General features: G+C 43.4%; 1 protein-coding gene across 18 annotated transcripts in view; it reads left to right on the forward strand.

The window, feature by feature from the left end:
- The window catches only part of samd11 (sterile alpha motif domain containing 11), a 337,921-nt gene that overhangs the window by 161,549 nt on the left and 156,294 nt on the right, over positions 1–20,078 (forward strand). For 16 of the 18 annotated variants that reach the window (XM_073032287.1, XM_073032288.1, XM_073032289.1 and 13 more), the window contains one exon: positions 4,635–4,718. The exons of the other annotated variants lie outside the window; for them this stretch is intronic. In XM_073032287.1, the coding sequence (XP_072888388.1) occupies positions 4,635–4,718 (84 nt within the window). The remainder of the gene's footprint in view (positions 1–4,634; positions 4,719–20,078) is intronic. 18 annotated transcript variants of the gene reach the window in all.

Raw genomic sequence — 20,078 nt, forward strand, 5'->3', positions numbered from 1 at the left:
AGAGGCCCAGCTGCTCACAATACTCCAAATACAGTCTGACCAGTGACTTATAAAGCCTCAGCATTACATCCTTGTTCTTCTATTCTCGTCCTCTCGAAGTGAATGCTAACACTGTATTGCCTTCCTTACTATTGACTCCCCCTGCAATTTAACCTTTAGGGAATCCTGCCCTATCACTCCCATTCCCGTCCGTCTTCTAAATTAGTTTAAACCCTCCCCCCGCAGCTCCAGCAAACCTGACCACAAGGATATTGGTTCCCCCTTAGGTTTGGGTGTATCCTGTCCTTTTTGTACAGGTTATAGCTTCCCCAGAAGAGATCCTAATGAAATCTGAAACCCTGCCCCATGCACAAATTCTTCAGCCACGCATTCATCTGCCATATCATCCTATTCTTAACCCTCACTGGCACATGGCGCAGGCAGCAATCCAGAGATTACTGCCAACAGAGCTCCTGCTTTCCAGTTTTCTGCCCAACTCCCTATCATCTCTCTTCAGGATCTCCTCCCTTTTCCTACCTACAGACTGTCACTGCTCCCAATATGCAGCGTGACTTCCAGCTGTTCACCCTCCCCCTTTAGAATGCTGTGGGTTGGATCCGATCCCTGACCCTGGCACCTTTGGCACCTGGGATGCAACGTACCATCTGGGATTCTCTTTCATACCCACAGAATCAGCTTTCTGATCCTATATTTATGACATCCTCTATCATTACTGCACTGCTCTTCTACCTCCTTCCCTTCTGAGCCTCAGGGCTAGAGGTATGCTAGCTGTGACTTCTCCTTGGTAGGTCATTTCCCCCCCAAAATTATCTAAAGTGGTGTGTTACTGAGGGAATCAGCCACAGAGGTATGCTGCACTGGCTGTCCAGTCCCTTTCCCTCTCCTGACAGTTACCCAGATACCTGCCTCCTGGAATTTAGGGGTGACTACTCCATAGCTGTTACTTATCTCCTCCCAAAGGCCATCCAACTGCAGCTCCAGTTCCGTAACACAGTCTCTTAGGAGCTGTAGCTTGGTGCACATCATTTAGACGTAGTTATCAAGGGGCCTGGAGGTCTCCCTGGATTCCACATCTCCTGCAAAGAACCTACCACTACCTCTGGATCCATTCTCAGCAGAGCGGCTGTGTACAAACAAAAAAGTAAAACTCACTAGAAATGTACTTAACTTAGAACCTCTGCCTGTGCTCGCCTGAGTCTGTTGAGTCAAAGCCTGGCCACTCCAGCACTGGCCCACTCACACAATGGCTGCTCCACTTACACCTCCTTTCTTTTTATTGGCTGCACGCTGGTTGCAGCCTGTTGAAACGAGCCAAAGGCACTGGATCTCCTTTATCAGGTACAAGGCTACACTTAAGTGTCATTTAGGCTGACATTTAAATAGGCACGATGGAGAAGTACACCTGTACATCTGCTGGCTAATGCAAATATCTAATCAGCCAATCATGTGGCAGCAACTCAGTGCATTAAAAACATGGTCAAGAGGTTCAGTTGTTGATCAGAACAAATATCAGAACGGGGAAGAAACGACTTTGTGACCTTGACTGGGATGATTGTTGGTGCCAGACAGAATGGTTTGAGTGCCTCAGAAACTGCTGATCTCCTGGGATTTTTCACACACAGCATTCCAGAGAATGGTGCAAAAAATGGAAAAAAAAACATCAGTGGGTGGCAGTTCTGTGGGCAAAAAATGCCTTGTTACTGAGAGAAGTCGGAGGGGAATGGCCAGACTGGATCAAGGTGACAAGAAGACGACAGTGACTCAAATGACCACTTGTTACAACAGTTGTTTACAGAAGAGCATCTCTGAACATACAACATGTTGAACCTTGAAGTGAATGAGCTACAGTAGCAGAAGATTACAAACATACACTCAGTGACCATTTTATTACAAACAGGAGGTACCTGATAAAGTGGCCATTAAGCCACATTCATGACATGGGGTGATCTCAGAACTGTGAGATGCGGTATTGTGTCCTGCTGTAAGTCCATGGTACCTTATGTAAAATATTATGTAAATATTACTAGGGTGTTGAGTTTAAGTTCAAATCTATTGTCATTCAGCCATATACACGTATTCTGCCAAATGAAACTACGTTCTTCCAGATCCAGGTACACACCACAATACATATAACTCACACGCAACACAAGGTAATATTACCACACTTAAATTAACATATAATAAGGTGAATTGTATTAAAATGTGAAGTGTATAACAGTACTGGTGCTTCATACCTGGGTGATGTTAGGAAGTTCAGTAGTTTTATAGCCTGGGAGAAAAAGCTGTTTCCCATCCGAACACTAAAAAGAAATACCTCTCTTATTCTATTCCCCATTCTAGGTCTCCTCTTACCCCTCCTCTTGTCCTCACCTACCCATTACTTCCCCCAGGTTTCCCCCCCTTTCCTTTCTCACAGAGTGTGAGGGGAAACTCAGGGTGCAATGGTGGCATAGCGGTTTGCACGATGCAATTACAGCTCAGGGCATTGGAGTTCAGAGTTCAATTCCGACACCGTTTGTAAGAAGTTTGTGCATCCTTTCTATGAATGTATGGGTTTCCTCCGAGTGCTCCTACAGCTCAAAGACGTACCGGTTAGTAGGCTAATTGATCATTGTAAATTATTCCATGATTAGACTAGCGAGAGTAGATGGGTTGCAGGGCAATGTGGCTGGAAGGGCTTGTTCTGTGCTGATTGTCTAAACAAAAAAACATAAAATAAAGTAAATTTATTGATCTAGGAGCTATGGATCTTTTGAAAGCATTGAGTTTATAAACTACAGAATAAAGGCAGATGTGGGTTGTGAAGGGAATAATATTATTTTGTCATTTTATTGTAGTGTATTGTGATAGACCAGTGTAGTAGTCTTTACAGTGCATGAATAATATATTTAGCCAGGTCTATTCCATTTGGCTTTGGTTTCACTGGGAATTACCTAAACCTGCCCTTAAATTTATTGTAGAGGCTTGGAAAATTGTAGATAGCATTTATTTTAACATGCAAGAGATTCTGTAGATGTGGGAAATCCAGAGGAACACACACAAATTGTTGGAGGAATTCAGCAGGTCAGGCAACATAAACAATTGATGTTTGGCGAGGAACAAACAACCTACATTTTGGGCAAACTCCCTTTATCAGGACTGGAGAGGAAGGGGGAAGAAGCCAGAATAAGAAGGGGGTAAAGGGGAAGGAAAACAAGTTGGCAGACCATAGACCACAGCAGAATTGGGCCATTTCACCCATTGAGTCTGCTCTGCCATTCCATCATGGCTGATCTTTAAAATTCTTCTTAACCCCATTCTTCTGCGTTCTCCCTGTAACCTTTGACACCCTTACCAATCAGGAACATATGAACCCAATGTCTTAGCCTCCACAGCCATCCTAGCAATAAATTCCACAGATTCATCACTCTGGTGAAATGCAGATGATAGTTGAGAGCAGGTGAGGGGGAAGGTGGGTGGGTGAGGGAGGGGGATGAAGTGAGAAGTTGGAAGGTGATAAGTGAAAGAGTTAAAGAGCTGAAGCAGAAGGAATCTGATAGGAGAAAGGGAAGGAGGAGGGGACTTAGGGGAAGGCAACCTACACAAAATGCTGGAGGAACTCAGCAATTCAGGCAGCATCTTCAGAAGAGAATAAACAGTTGATGTTTCGGGTTGAGATCTTTCTTCAGGACTGGAAAGGAAGAGGGTTGATGCCAGAATAAAGTGGTGGAAGGGGAAGGAGGACAAGCTAGAATGTGATAGGTGAGGCCAAGTGGGTGGGAAAGATAAAGGGTGGCGAGGAAGGAATCTCATAGGAGAGGAGAGTGGACCATAGGAAAATGGGAAGGAGGAAGGTAACCAGGGGGAGGTGATAGGCAAGTGAGAAGAGGTAAGGGGCCAGAGTGGGGAATAAAAGAAGAGGGGAGGGGAAGGGATTTTTTTAAATCAGAAGGAGAGATCAATGTTCATGCCATCAGGCTGGAGGCTACCCAGATGGAATATAAGGTGTTGTTCCTCCACCCTGATGGTAGCCTCATCATAGCCCAAGAAGAGGCCATGGAGCAACATGTTGGAACGGGGATGGGAATCGGAATTAAAATGTTCGGCCACTGAGAAGTTCAGCTTGTGGCACACGGTGTAGAGGTGCTCGACGAACTGATCCCCCATTTTACAAAGGGTCTTGCCAATGTAGAGGAGGCTGCATTGGGACCACTAGACACAAAGACAACCCCAGCAGATTTGCAAGTGAAGTGTTGCCTTACCTAGAAAGACTGTTTGGGGCCTTGAATGGAGGTGATGGGCAGGTGAGGAGATGAGAAAGTGTGGAAAAAAGAAGTCTTTATTTTTGTGCTTGCCCAGCCCAATACTGTAAGTTAATGTTTGTAAAACACTTTCATGTTTTTATTGTGCTTATCAAGTGCAGACAATGAAGTAGTTATATTTTGTCCGTTTTTTGGCTCTGGGTCGTGGGTGTGGGGTAAAGCTCCCTCTGCTCTTTACCCTGCAGTGATCCACTGCTCTGCCTGTTTTCCTTTGTCACCTGCTAACATCTAAAATATTAAATGTTGCTAAATGTTCGTTAGTGCCAAACTTGGGGGTTAATTGTGTTGTGTGGCTTGTGTGCACTGCATTGAGAATGATCAACCTCGTTTCAGATTGGACGCTTATGGCCAGCAGAGAGAGGAGATTTTCAACCCTTCAATCTGTACTTCCTTGCACCCCGATCCCAGAGGTGAAAGGTCAGTGTCTAAACCCCCTTCAATCATCCATTCTTCTTAAAATGCTGTGGCTTCTTTATACCATTGTTGTCAGGTGTTACACCCTCTTGAGCTGGTGGGTGTGTGGGTGGAACATTATGTTAGCCTGGCTTCAGAAATACACTGTCGATAATTGACTTGGTGGAAGCACTTAAATACGTTGAATGTCTTACAAGATATATATTTAAAAGGATGATGGCAGGGATCTGAGCTCTAGGGTGAAGTTGAATAGGTTAGGACTTTCATAGGGCATAGGAGAATGAGGGGAGATCTGATAGAGGTATACAAAATTATGAGGGATGTAGATAGGGTAAATGCAAGGAGGCTTTTTCCACAGAGGTTGGGTGAGACTATAACAAGAGGTCATGGGTTAAAGGTAAAAGGTGAAATGTTTATGGGGAACATGAGGGGGAACAACTTCACTCAGAGGGTGTGTAAGTATGGAATGAGCTGCCAGTGGAAGTAGTGAATGCAGGTTGGATTTCAATGTTTAGGAGAAATTTGAATATGTACGTGGATGGGAGTGGTATGGATGGCTATGGTCTGAGTGCAGTTCGATGGGACTAGGCAGATTGATAGTTCGGTGCTGACCAGATGGGCTGAAGGGACTCTTTCTGTGCTGTAGTGCTCTATGACTGTTTATTTGTAAATGGCCCTGATATTGTGCACTGTTGTATAATAGAGATACAAAAAACAAACCAAAACAGTCATGAGAGAAAAAAAGGCTTTAAAACCATCCAATTTTATTTGTAAGATGTTCTGATAAGTTGTAAAGCCAATTCTGGTTCTTGCTACATAAGATATTAGGCACATTATGTTGAATAATAGTACGGCACAGAAGGTACAAGAGAATTAACAGGAAGACTTGTGTTCCTCTAAAACCATTCGCATTCACTTCAGGGTTGTGCAGCTACCTCTCCAGCCAGCTGATGCACTTCTGGAGGAAAAGCCAAGTACCCCAGATGCTGTAAGTCTGGAATTCATTAACATAAAAGTGCAAGAAGTACACAGCAGGTCAGGCAGAGTTTGCAGAGAAAGAAACGTGGATTAACAGTTCAGGTTGATGAACTTTTATCAGAATTGGAATGGTTATAAAGGAAGAAATGTGACAGGGAGTGTATGCAAAACTCAAACTTCTACAATTAGCAGTGTGATAATGATCTGACAACATTCTGTATTGGTGTTGCGTAGGGGAGAAATATTGTTTTGATTGCTTGGCTCTCAAAGAAGTGGTCTGGTGTCTTTTCTATTGAATCAAGAAAGTAGATAAGGACACCTCATCTCAATTCCACTGGAGTCTTGGCCTGGGGCGGAACATGGCATTTAAAACTTTGACAAACTTCTATTCATGTCCATTTGAGAGTATTCTGACTGGTTACATCATGGCCTGGTATGGAAGAACCAATGCCCAGGAATGTAAAAGCCTACGAAAAGTGGTAGACACAGTCAAGTCCAACACAAGTAAAGCCCTCCCTGCCACTGAGCACTGCTACAAGGAGCACTGCACGTGAGAGTAAATGTGGGGCTATATGAAAGCGAGCAATCCCAGGGAGAAAAAAAAACCTGCACACTGAGGTCAAATGCATGCATCTATCATCAAGGACACCCACCATACACCCCAAGGTCTCTTCTCTCTCCTGACATCGGGAAAGAGATACAGGGGCCTTAGATCCTACACCACCAGGTTCAGGAACAGTTATTACCCCTCACCCATCCAGCTCCTGAACCAGCTTGCATAACTTCACTCACCTCAACTCTGAACTGATCCCACAACCTATGGATTCACTTTCAATGGCTCCACAGCTCATGTTCTCAGTTTGTTTCCTAATTACTTATTTGCCTTCTTTTACAGATTAATTGTTTGTCAGACTGTGTGTGCAGTTTTTTATTGATTACATTTTATTTCTCTGTTCTGTGAATGCCTGTAAAGAAATGAATCTCAGGGTTGTTCATGGTGACATACATGGTGACATATATGTAATTTGGTCATAAATTTACTTTGAACTTTGAATCCTCAACCTTTTTACTGTCTGTAACCTATCTAACTTTTGTACCTCACACCAGGCAAAATGATTGCCCTCATCCCTTCCCTATCCTCCACTAACTAATCAGACAGTATTCTCCATTTCAGAATCACGTTCAGAATTATTACTGACGTATGTCGTAAAATTTGTTGTTTTGTGGCTGTAGTACAGCACATAAAAACTATGAGTTATATTAAGAAGTTCAAGTTCAAAGTACGTTTATTATCACGAGGTCATCCATTTTGGAAAGAAAAATGGAAGATCAGATTATTATTTAAATGGTAAAAAATTGCAGCATCCTGCTTTGCATAGGGACTTGGGAGTTCTTGTGCGTGTATCACAGAAGGTTGGTTTGCAGGTGCAGCAGGCTATCAAGAAAGCAAGTGGAATGTTGGCCTTCATTGCTAGAGGGATTGAATTTAAGAGCAGGGATGTTATGCTGCAGCTGTTCAGGGTACTGGTGAGGCTGCACCTGGAGTGCTGTGTGCAGTTCTGGTCTCCTTACTTGAGGAAGGATATACTGGCTTTGGAGGTGGTGCAGAGGAGGTTCACCAAGTTGATTCCAGAGATGAAGGGGTTAGACCATGAGGAGAGATTGAGTCGCCTGGGACTGTACTCGCTGGAGTTCAGAAGAATGAGGGGAGATCTTATAGAAACATATAAAATTATGAAAGGGATAGATAAGATAGAGACAGGAAAGTTGTTTCCACTGGTAGGCAAGACTAGAACTAGGGGACATAGCCTTAAGATTTGGGGGAGTAGATTTAGAACGGAGATGAGGAGGAACTGCTTTTCCCAGAGAGTGGTGAATCTGTGGAATTCTCTGCCCAATGAAGTGGTGGAGGCTACCTCAGTAAATATATTTAAGATGAGGTTGGATAGATTTTTGCACATTAGGGGAATTAAAGGTTATGGGAATAGGCAGCTAGGTGGAGGTGAGTCCATGGCCAGATCAGCCATGATCTTATTGAATGGCAGGGGAGGCTCGACAGGCCAGATGGCCGACTCCTGCTCCTATTTCTTATGTTCTTATGTTATCATTTATGTATTCAATATACAACTTGATATTTGTTTTTATCTTAGACAGCTACAAGACAAAGCAACCCAATAGAACCCATTACAAAAGAGGACTGTTAAACGCCCAATGTGCAAAAAAAAAGAACAAACTGTGCAAACAATGAAAAAACAATAAAGTAAATAAGTAGTGCAAAAAGCGAACAAGATACTGAGATGGTGTCCATGGGTTCATTGTCCATTCAGAAATCTGATGGCGGAGGGGAAGAAGCTGTTCCTAAAACATTGTGTGTGGGTCTTTAGGCTCCTGTACCACCTCCCTGATGGTAGCATTGAAAAGAGGGTGTGTCCTGAGTGGTGAGTGTCCTTAATGATGGATTCTGCCTTCTTGAGGCATTGCTTTTTGAAGGTGTTCTCGATGCTGGGGAGGCTAGTACCCGTGATGGAGCTGGCAAAGTTTGCAACTTTCTGCAGCTGTTTCTCATCCTGTGCTGTGACCCCTCCGTATCAGATGGGGATGCAACCAGTTCGAATGCTCTCCACAGTACATCTAGAGAAATTTGCTAGTGTCTTCAGTGACATACCAAATCTCCTCAAGCTCCAAATGCAATTCTGGAACCACATCGCAGGAGATCTGCCACAGTAATGCTGGTGACTTGATGAAAGGGTTAGGAGACAATGTTGTACTGAAGCTAGATTTTAATGTAGATAGATGGATATTGATTTAAAAAGATCAGAATAGACTGGCAGATGTTCAAAGTTCAAAAAATAGTTAAAAGTAAATTTATTATCATAGTCCATACAAGCCAGAGATTCATTTTCTTGTGGGCATTCACAGAAAATACAAAGAAAGGCAATAGAATTAGTGAAAGACCACACACAAGATGGACAAACAACCAATGTGCAAAAGACAGCAAAATACAAATACAATAATAAAAAACAATAAATAATGAGAATATAAGATGAAGAGTCCTTGAAAGTGAGTCCACAGGATGTGTGAACAGGTCAGTGTTGGGGTTATTCCCTCTAGTTCAAGATAACTGTTCCTGGATATTCCTGGATGGATGTCCACTGATTAGAAGATTCTGAGTTTCTTTTTCTAAAACCTGCACAAAAATGGGACAGGAGAAACCTCATCAAATAACAGAGCTGAAGATACAGTGGGTGGTGGGGTGAGATACATCTCTACCAAAGGAGATGCAAGGTGCTTCTTTCCTTTGCTTGGCTGCAGGTCACCCTTGGGTATGATGTGGCACCTGCTTAATTCCCCACCCCCCCGGATCAGGGTCGCGTGAAGCCATGGGAGCAGGAGGTGGACGGTCGTGTGAGTAGCTGGTGCATATCACAAGTCCTGGTTATGCGACCACTGACAATGTCTGAAGAGTATTGATAAACGGCTAGGTCAACCATCTCGTGAAGACACTCCCAGAAGACGGTAATGGCAAACCACTTCTGTAGTAAAATTTGCCAAGAACAATCGTGGTTAGGGAAAAGCCTTGATCGCGCATATCAGATGACAGGGCAGATAATGAACGAATGAGGGACCTTCACAGCTCATGCTTTCTCCACTCTTTACACACTTCACCTTAGAGATCTGGATGTACTGAAATTTCCTCCAACCAAGTACTGCAGAATAAAACCATTGGTTTGGTTCCCTTCACGAACCCTTTTCCTCTGACAAGTGTTGGTGGCAGCCTTGACCTGATACTAGACAGTGTGGTGTCCACTCTGTCACCGAGACTCTCTTCCCCCAGTTACTGGAACTTGCCTTTTTTCCTTACAGGTGTTCCTCTCCACTGAGCCTCAACTTAGTCCAGACTGGCACGGTTTAGTGGGTGGAATTCTTACAGTAAGCATGGTGAAGCACAGCACTTTGGTTTTCCACTGTTGGTCTGTGTACCAGGGTCGGAAAAGGCGCAACCCTCTTGCAAGGCATGATGGAGAAGGAGGGGGTTAAGGGAAACGTATCGTCAACAAAGTCTTCCTGACAAAATGGAGGGTGATCTTGTCATAAAGTTCACCTTGTTTCATCAGAGAATCTAGCCCAAATCCTTGTGACAGCAACCCCTGGCATCAGTTGGATTAAAGATTTAAAAATTAGCTTTGTTTGCCACAAGTACCTTGAAGCAAACCGTGAAGTGTGTCGTTTGCATCAGCAACCAACACAGTTCGAGGATGTGCTGAGGGCAGCCCGCTGATGTTGCCATTCTTCCAAAACTGGCATCGCATGCCCACAACTTACTAACCCGAACCCGTAAGTCTTTAGGAACGTGGGAGGAAACTGGAGCACTTGGAGGAAACCCATGTGGTCATGGGGAGAATGTATAAATGCCTTACAGACAGTGCCGGGAATTGAACCCCATCACTAGTGTTATAAATCATTATGCTAACTGTGTCTCAGGAAGAGAAAGCAGGGTTGTCCACATCATCCACCCAGAACAGATATGAGTGACTGTTGGATCAGCCACTGCCCAAACTTTCCTGTTGCCTCCATCAGCCGACCTCTAAAACGATGGACACGTTGTCACTGGAAAGTCAATGTAAAAGTCACAAGGACTGTACAAAGAGAGCTTTCCTGAGGTGAAACTTCGCAAACAACACCCGGCCCACAGTAGATTCTCTGTGTTTACACTCTGTGCAGTGTAAACACAGAGAATTCACTGTGTTTACACTGCACAGAAGTCCACAATAATTAGCTCCTGTGAGGAGATTTCTGCCTCTCTGCTCAGAAGGCCCCAGGACTAAGGGCAAGAGAGATGAATAGGAAGAAATTAAGTTATAAACCTTACTGGAATGGAAATTCCACCATCTCTCACAGGCTGTTAAAAGACAATGCCTTACCAGGGAGGAATTGGTAAAATAGTTCATCATACTCTGTGTAATAGCTGAGAAAATATGAACTGGAAGTGGCTTTAGCTATTTATTTAGTGATACAGCATGGACTAGGCCATTCAAACAGCACCGCCTTCAACCCCTGATTTAACCCTAGTCTAATCACAGGACAATTTACAATGACCAATTAACCTACTAATTGGTACATCTATCAACTGTAGGTGGAAACCAGAGCACCCAGAGGAAACCTATGCACACATGGGAAGAACGTACAAATTTCTTACAGAGGACACCAGAATTGAACTCTGAACTTTGACACCCTGAGATATAATAGTGCTATGCTACCACTACCATAGTGTGATGCACCAAATTACAGTTGATAACTTGTCCTGCAAACCGTGCATATAATCAATTCATTACGCAGTGTATTGAAGTCGGACAAGGGAAAACAATTAGCCATGCAGGGTAAGGTGTTCCAGTTACAGAGAATCAGAAACTCATTGATACCGTTGTGTGGGGATTCTTCACCACTAATAGGGTTCTGTATAGTTGGCCTAATTGCCCAAGGGCCCAGCCCGCCGAGAACCAAGAATGAGGTGATTTTATCACAGTCAGAGGGGCAGTAAGTGCCCCCTGGAGAGAAGATGTCGAAGACATGAATAGTGTAGCAGCCAGAACAAGGGCATGTGAGTTTGGAGTTCAGTTACAACGTCCTCTTTAAGAAGCTTGTACATCCTTCACGTGAGTGCATGGGTATCCTCCGGGTGCTCAGTTTTCCTCCCATTGTTCAAAGGTGTACCAGTTAGTAGGTTAATTGGTCATTGTAAATTGTTCTGTAATTAGGCTGGTGTTAAGTGGGTGGGTTGCTGGGTGGGCTGGAAAGGCCTGTTCTGTCCTGTGCCTCTTCACATGGGCACTCTTGACTCCATTTCTGACCTCACCATCGCCTCTGACCACCAATAAATTGATCAGGCTGCATGCCAGCAATTATCAGGAGGCCTCAGGAACAGAACTTGGCAGAGGAATGTCAGCCAGAGGTTCATAACCTCACCTCCCATGACTTCACGAAGGGGGACAGAACAGGAGATGTTAGAGACACGGTCAGCAGGAGGTTAGAGGTCGTGAGAGTCCAGAAGCCCAGGGCCAAAGGTCAAACCCGTGATTGTCGAGTCAAGTCCCTCAGCAGAATGCTCTTTGTGTAGTCCTTGAGACCTTTACATGGATTTCCTGGTGGCAATGTGTCTGTTGTCATCATTGCTGATTCAGCTCGCTGCTCAGCGAGGTTTACTCATTTCTGCCTTGAAGTGAGGCTGTGGTCTGCAACTAGCGGGCTCCCGAATTGGCTGTAACTGGCTTCGTGGCTCTGGACTCACTATCGCCAACTTCAGCTCTGAATGTTATTTGCTTACTTCATCGTTTGCACAATTTGATTTTTTTTCCTGCACACTGGGTGTTTGATGGTCTTTATATAATGGATTCCATTAGGTTTCTTTGTTTTGTGGCTGCCTGTAAGGAGACAAATCTTAAGGTTGTATAAAGTATGCACACTTTGTACTTCAGACTTTGATATATGTTGTTTTTGTGGATTCAGTTGTATGTCTCTATTTTCCAATGGATGCCTGCAAGAAAATGAACCTACCTACCTTGATAGTAAATGTGTTTTGAACTTTGAATGTTTTTATAGAGGCCAGCTGATAGAAAGAACAGGGCGGATTGCACAGTGGCTGGTGCTGATTGGCTGATGGAAATGAGGCCCCACTCATGGACCGCTCTGACGTCCTTTTGACAGTTTGTGCCTTTTCGTCATTTCTGAACCCAAATCAGAATTGGGTTTAGTATCACTGGCATACTATATGTTGTGAAATTTGTTGTTCTGTGATAGCAGTACACGGCAATGCATTATAAATTTTCAAGAACTATAAATTGCAATAAAAAAGTATGCATAAACAGTATACTATACAGTAGCAGTTAGCACAGCACTCAGGGCGTCGGAGTTCGAGTTCAGTTCTGACGTCATCTGTTCTCCCTCTGGAATTTTCTACGGGTCCTCCAGTTTCCTTGCACCTCCCAATAATGTACTGGATAAGAGGTCAATTGGTCATTGTAAATTGTCTCGGGATTAGGCTAGGGTTAAATCGGGGGTTGCTGGCCGACGCAGCTCGAAGGGTCGGAAGTCCCTGTTCTGTTCTGTGTCTCTAAATAAAAAAAAAATAGATCAAATCAAACTAAATTAAAATAAGCACTGCATAAAGAGAGGAGGAGAATAAAATTGTGAGGTAGCGTAGATAGTTTAATTGTTCATTTGGAATCTGATGGCAGAGGGGAAGAAACTGTCCCTGAAGCGCTAAGGTTTACCACTGATCGTTGGAGATGTTCATAAATCATTGGAAAAACAAAACAATGATTAAAAGAATCCAAAGAAACAAAAGGAGAATGTGAGTGATCCCTTTCAAATGAAGAGGGCCAGCTAGGTTTCGGTGAAGCTAGGGGGCCGGATATGAAGTGCACCTACTCAGGATTGGACAGAACTGGCCTGGACATAGCTGTGAGTCTGGTGCTGGAGTGTAGAGTAACGTTGCCACACACACACACATCTTAAACATGAGATTCTGCAGATGCTGGAAATCTTGAGTAACCCACATGAAATGCTGGAAGAGCTCAGCTGGTCAGGTAGCATCTATGGAGGAGAACAAACAGTTGACGTTTTGGGCTGAGACCCTTAATCAGGGCTAGAAAGGAAGGGCTTAGAAACCAGAATTAAGAAGGTAAGGGGAGGGGAGGTGTACAAGCTGGCAGGTGATGGGTGAGACCAGGTGAGTGGGCAAGACAGTCCCGTTTCGCAGGATCATTGTCAACAGCACCACTGTTAGCAATCAGTCTCTAACTTTGCCTTTTTTTATTTGCACATTTTGTCTTTTGCACAATGGTTGTCAGTCTTTGTGTGTAATTTTTCATTGATTCTATTATATTTCTTTGATCTACTGTGAATGTCTGCAAGAAAATGAATCTGAAGGTAACATGGTGTCATATACGTACTTTGATAATAATTTTTCTTTGAACTTTGAACAAGTTTGTATTACTCAAGGCACACAAATCAGGGTTATACATACATTTAGAATGGAGATGAGGAGGAATTTCTTTAGCCAGAGAGTGGTGGATCTGTGGAATTCATTGCCACAGGGGGCTGTGGAGGCCAAGTCATTGGGGTAGAGTCATTTGAGGTAGAGTTTAATAGGTTCTTGTTAGGTCAGGGCATGAAGCGATATGGGGAGAAGGCAGGAGACTGGGACTGAGAGGGAAATGGAGCAGCCATGTTGAAATGGTGGAGCAGACTCGATGGGCCAAAAGGCCTAATTCTGCTCCTATATCTTATGGGAAAATGGTGGAGGAACTCAGTGAGGCCAGGAGCATCTATGGAGGGGTATAAATAATCAATGTTTCGGGTTTTGATCAAGAGTCCTCCAGTACGCACGCGCGCGCATACACACACACACACACACACACACACACACACACACACACACACACACACACACACACACACACACACACACACACACACACACACACACACACACCCCCCCCCCCCCCCCCCCCCCGGCACAGTAACAGGCCCTCCCAGCCTGTACCACCCAATTACACCCATTGTGACCAATTAACATGGTACGTCTTTGAATGTGGGAGGAAATCAGAGCACCTGGAGAAAACCCACAAGGTCATGTGGAGAACATACAACCTCCTTACAGACAGCAACGGAATTGAACCCTGGTTGCTGGTGCAGTAATTACGTTAGGCTGACCGCTACGGTACCGTGCTGTCTCTGGCACCTTTTGGAGTTCTGTGCGCATTTACAGATGTCCGTTTGCCCCTGGCACATTATTTGACAGATCTCATGATTCTCTACAGAATCATTGATCCACTTTCTAGCTCAGTGTCTTCCTGTGTTCTTCTATCCCCTCTTTCCTCTGGGTTCTGTGCTGTCGTCTCCTCCCCTCCAGATGCCACAATCCGCCCCTCCTCTCAGGAATCTAAACAGCCTTGGCTTGTGGCTAATCACCTCATCCCCCGGTGGACGGATCTGAACAGTTATTATTGACGTCATTATATTTTGCTTTGACTCGGATGAAGGTATTGACAGCTAAGGATGTGATTAATGAAGATTTTTTCTTGTGTTTCCTCCCTGTGCATGCCGATAAGCAAGACTTATCTGTCTAAGCTTGTCATCTGCTTGATCCAGGCCTCAACTGAGCTTCAGCTGACTCAGGCCCTGGAGTGTTACCCAGAGCGACACACATTTTAACCTTGGTTTACCTTTGGGAAGCTGCAGTTTATAGGTCAACTCTGGCCATTGTAGATTCCCCAGCGAATCCTCAGGAGAACTTTGGGGAAAGTGGCTAAGAGATTTTTCTTTTCTAGTTCACCCTGAAATGACCCATTAGACATCGCCTATGAGGCCTTAGTGGATGAGCACATAATATTTCACGCTTTTGATAAACAGGCTTGTAGAAACTGACTTCTGGGCAAAAACCCCTTGAGATTCAGCAGCACGAGCTGACACTTGAATACAGCAGATCCCAAGGAAGTTAGAGAGTCCATATATTGAGGCTCAAACACAAGGCTAAGTTTAAAGACTTATTTTATTTAATTATTTATATATTTTTATTTAAAGATACGACACAGTAACAGGCCTTTCTGGATCAACAAATCCATGCCACCCAAGTACACCCATGTGATCTATTAACCTGCTAACCCATACATCTCTGGAATGTATGAGCAAACTGGAGCAGCTGGGGGAAATCCTTGCACTCCTAGGGAGAACATACAAACTCCTGACAGCGGTGGGAATTGTACCCAGGTCGCTGGCGCTGTAATAGCCTTACTTTAAACCGCCACACTTTTAAAATTTCAACCTTCTCTACTTTTGCTATAAAGTCACAAAAGAGTAGCTCTTGTCAAGTTTGATGCCGCCAAACAGCCATCTGTTGGTGAGCAAGAGTTTGGTATCTTTCTTGATGGTTTACTATCCATCCATTCTGAGGTCTGAGTGTTGCATGTAGTGCTTGGTCCTTTCACGTAATGTGGGTGCGGTCGGCAAGGATGGGCTTTTATTGTCCTTCTCAACATGTTCGGGAGCATTGTGATGGGCCTTGTTATGTTGGTGTCAACCACAATGTTGTAGGTCTTAAGTCTTGGAGTAGAGCGTTCAGTTCTGGTCCAGTCTTCAACGCTCTTGTGTCATTCCGTACTCCAGACCTAATTTCCATCCTACAGAAACTCCTTCAGTTAAAACCAGATGTGCAAGAAGTAAGTTGCTGACATTCCATATCCAAATTTTAGAAGACATTGTGTGTTATTTATTCTGGAGTTTATTTATTAGTTGCTGGAGTGTAGAAGATTGAGGTGGGGGAGGGGGGAGTGATCTCATTGAAACCGAATATTGAAAGGTCTAGATAAAATGGACATGTGGAGAGGACGTTTCCTATGGTGTGGGAGTCTAGGACCAGAGGGCACAGCTTCTGAATACAAGGATGTCCCTTTCGAACAGAGATGAGTAGGAATGAGTTAGCCAGAGCGTGGTGAATCTGTGGAATTCATTGCCACAGACAGCTCTGGAGGCCAAATCAATGGGTATGTTTAAAGCAGAGGTTGATGGGTTCTTGCTTAGTCAGGGTGTCAAAGGTGATAGGATGATGGCAGGAGAATGGGGTTGAGAGGGATAATAAATCAGCCATGATAAAATGTTGGAGTGGAATTGCCTAATTCTGCACCTTAATCTTATGGTCTTATGGTGTTATTTATAGGAAGGATGTGGAATCTTTAGAGAGAACGTAGAAGAAATTTAGCAGAATGCAGCCCCGATTAGAGAGCATGTCTTTTGAGGATAGGCTGAGTGAGCTAAGGCTTTTCCTTCGGAGTGAAGCAGGAAGAGAGGTGACTTGATGGAGGTGTACAAGATGATAAAAGGCATAGATCGAGTGGATAGCCAGCACCTTTTTCCCAAGGCAGAAATGACCAACTCGATAGGGCATAATGTTAATGTGATTGGAAGAAAGCATATAGGGGGAGATCTTGGAGGTTAAGTTTTTACATGGAGTGGTGGCTGCTGCCAAGGGTGATGTAGAGGCAGACACATTAGAGACATTTAAGAAATGTTTAGATCGGTGCATAAATGATAGAAAAATCAAGGACTCTGCAGGAGGGAAGGTTTCGATTGATGTTGGAGTGAGTCATGATTGAATGGTGGAGCAGATGCGATGGGATGAATGGCTTACTTCTGCTCCTATATCTTATGGTCTTAAAGAGCTGGCACAAAATCATGCCGTGCTATGTTCTGTGTCACAGGAAGGATTGACTGGGTTGAAATGGGGGAGACTGGGGTCTTCCTTTCCCAACGTACGTTGGTGTTCTGGGATGCACCCTCCATGTGGCGGTTCACCTGAACTTGCTTTTTCACTCGAAGTAACAACTTTATGCTAAGTCTTCGTTTAATTATTATTTACTCAACCGCTCCCACATTTAAGGGAAAAATTATTTAACCTATTAGATTTTTCTGGTGTACCTACTTCCTGGAATTTTTTTGGTTTGGTGTCATCTGGACCACGTTTACACCCCATTGTTCACGCCTTAACTATCCTTCAGATCAGATCAGATTCCTTTATTTATCACACGCATATAAAAACATACAGAATAGATTCATCATATCCCTTCTATAAAGAATTCATGCTTAGTTGAGCATTGTATTTCCTGCGAGCCAGACTTAACAAAGGCTTTTCCCCTAGGCCTCGAGACTACTGGACTCCTTGCAACCACCCAAGTCACATCACATATAAAGCATTATACTGTTTACTTTTTTACTTGTGTTGTAAATGCACCTTATTAGTTGTGAATTAATTTGTGGTGATATTACTTTGTGTTTTTTTTGTGTGAGTTGTATGTACTGTGTTGACCACCTTGGTTGGAACGAACATTGTTTGGTGGTATACATCTGTAAGTTTTCAATGACAATGAATTTGAACTTACTTGCACATTTCTTTCCTTATGATACAACTGGCCGTTTTTTTTTTTTACTGATGAATTCACTCCTCAGTATATTGAAGAATGGAATCATAGACTGGCCCCGAATACTCAGTCCTTTGAGAACACTGTCTTCTTGTAGTCTCGCAAGTAAACTCACCTCATAAGATGATTTTCCATCTGATGAGATAAGTTTACTTGTGAAGCCACAACTTGTAAATTCATCTAATCAGATTTGGATTTAGATGTAGATTCAGATTTACAGTGAAATGTGTCATTTTCGTGAACAATCAGCACACTCGAGGAGGTGCTGGGGGCAGCCTGCAACCACACATTCTGGTGCCAACATAGCCTACCCATAATGCTTAGCAGAACAAAGCAAGCAACAACAAAATCAATAAAAGAAAACAACAGCAAAACAAGCCCCTTACCACACCCTCCCCCACTTGCCTCATAATCCTTGATAACTCTTAATCCATAGACAAACAAATAAAGTTTCCTGAGACGCAGATTTATGATAAACAATTTGTCTGGTATTTACTACCTCCTGCTGAGGAGAGTTTCAGGTTTTTTCTACTCTCTGTACACTGATCCATTTGCAAACCACAGCTTTTGAAGACCTGGGCTGTACCAGCTAGGTTCAGACTCAGAGGTAATGACTTCTGGTAAACAGGCAAAAACTGACACAGAATGATAGAATGTATTGGGTTGGCATGGAGGCAGCCTGGGTTCAGTTCCTGCCATGTCATCCACTAAATGTTGAAGGAACTCAGCAGGTCAGGCAGCATCTATGGAAGCGAATAAGCTATCGACATTTCAGGCTGAGACCCTTCTTCAGGACTGGAAAAGAAGGGGAAAGGCACCAGAATAAAAAGGTTGCTGGAGGGGAAAAGGTTCACCAGAAGGTGATAGGTGAAGTTAGGTGGATGAGAAAGGTAAAGGTCTGGAGAAGAAGAAGGAATCTGTCAGGAGAGGAGAGTGGATCACAGGAGAAAGGGAAGGAGAAGGGACAGCAGGGGGAGGTGAGAGGCAGGTGAGAAGAGGTAAGAGGCTAGAGTGGGGAATAAAAGAAGAGGGGAGGGGGAGGGAATTTTTTTTAACCGGAAGGTGAAATCGATATTCTTGTCAAGTGGATAGAGGCTACTAAAACAAAATATAAGTGTTGTCCCTGCAGCCTGATGATGTCCTCATCATGGCATGAGAGGTGTATGTCAGGAAACTGCATGTTCTTCCCGTGACCATGTGGGTTTCCTCCGGGTGCTCTGGTTTCCTCCCACATTCCAAGGACATATGGATTAGTAGGTTAATTGGTCACATGGGTGTAATTGGGTGGTGTGGGCTCATTGGGCTGGATGGGCCTGTTACCGTGCTGTTTTTCTAAATAAAATAAAATACTTTGACCTGTTTTCGGATTTACTGTAACTAGTTTGTCTCACAGATAGGTTATGTGTGACTGTTGGTATTGTGTTTTGTACCTTGGCCTGAGAGGAATTCTGTTTTGTTTGGCTGCATTCATGTGTATGGTTGAATGACAATTAAACTTGAACTTGGAACTAGAAATGTTTTGTGAAATCCTACAATTAGCATGTACTGATGATCTGTGAAAATAGGGTAGTTGTTTGTATAAACTCCAGGTGCATCTGCTTTCAAGTGGTTAGCAGTGCAGAGAGCTTTATTCTGTTTTCATGTTTAGGCACAGGCCAAGAGGAAGATAATTCTGAAGTAAAAGAACTTCAAACAAAGTAATTAGCACTCGAAAAGAGCTTTCTTCTCCATTCTGGCATAAAAGTAGCTGGATCATTCGTTAAGCTGTATTAACTAGAGAATAATGTCTACCTGTGAGTGATTACCAGGCAGTAATCCCGCTGAGCTGGGCAGATGATGTCATAAACTATCCGGGGGAGTTTATAACCATCATCTACAAACCTGAGATTGTTGGCTTGGAACCATCTCACAGAAACCACCTCACTTCATGATTTATTCTTGTAAGCTGAAATTGCTTTTTTGCAGTTTGTACTTCGTTTGGGACCTGCCTTGCCGTTGTGAAGGTTTGTAGGAGATTGTGATGTATTATCGAAGTCATAAAATGTGTTAATGTTTGATTACTGGGAAATAATTGATTTTTTTGTATAATGCTGATTATTAATACTGGGAAGTTATTAATTAAAATTCATACTGTAAAAAATTGAATTCTGGGAAATAATTTCTGGAACCATGGTGTCTTCTGCTGTACAAGTAGAATGTGTTGAGTTTAAAATGTTAATGATGTGCCCAAATTTACAATTCCATTTTAGAATTAGAATCAGGTTTAATATCACTGGCATGTGTTGTGAAATGTGTTGTTTTGTGGCAGCAGTACATTGCAATACTTGATAAAACTATAAATTACAGTAAGTGTTGTATATACATATAAAACAAATAAGTAGGTGCAAAGAAAGAGCAAAATATAGTGAGACAG

This window comes from Hemitrygon akajei, chromosome 29 (genome assembly GCF_048418815.1).
Source record: "Hemitrygon akajei chromosome 29, sHemAka1.3, whole genome shotgun sequence".
NCBI lineage: Eukaryota > Metazoa > Chordata > Chondrichthyes > Myliobatiformes > Dasyatidae > Hemitrygon > Hemitrygon akajei.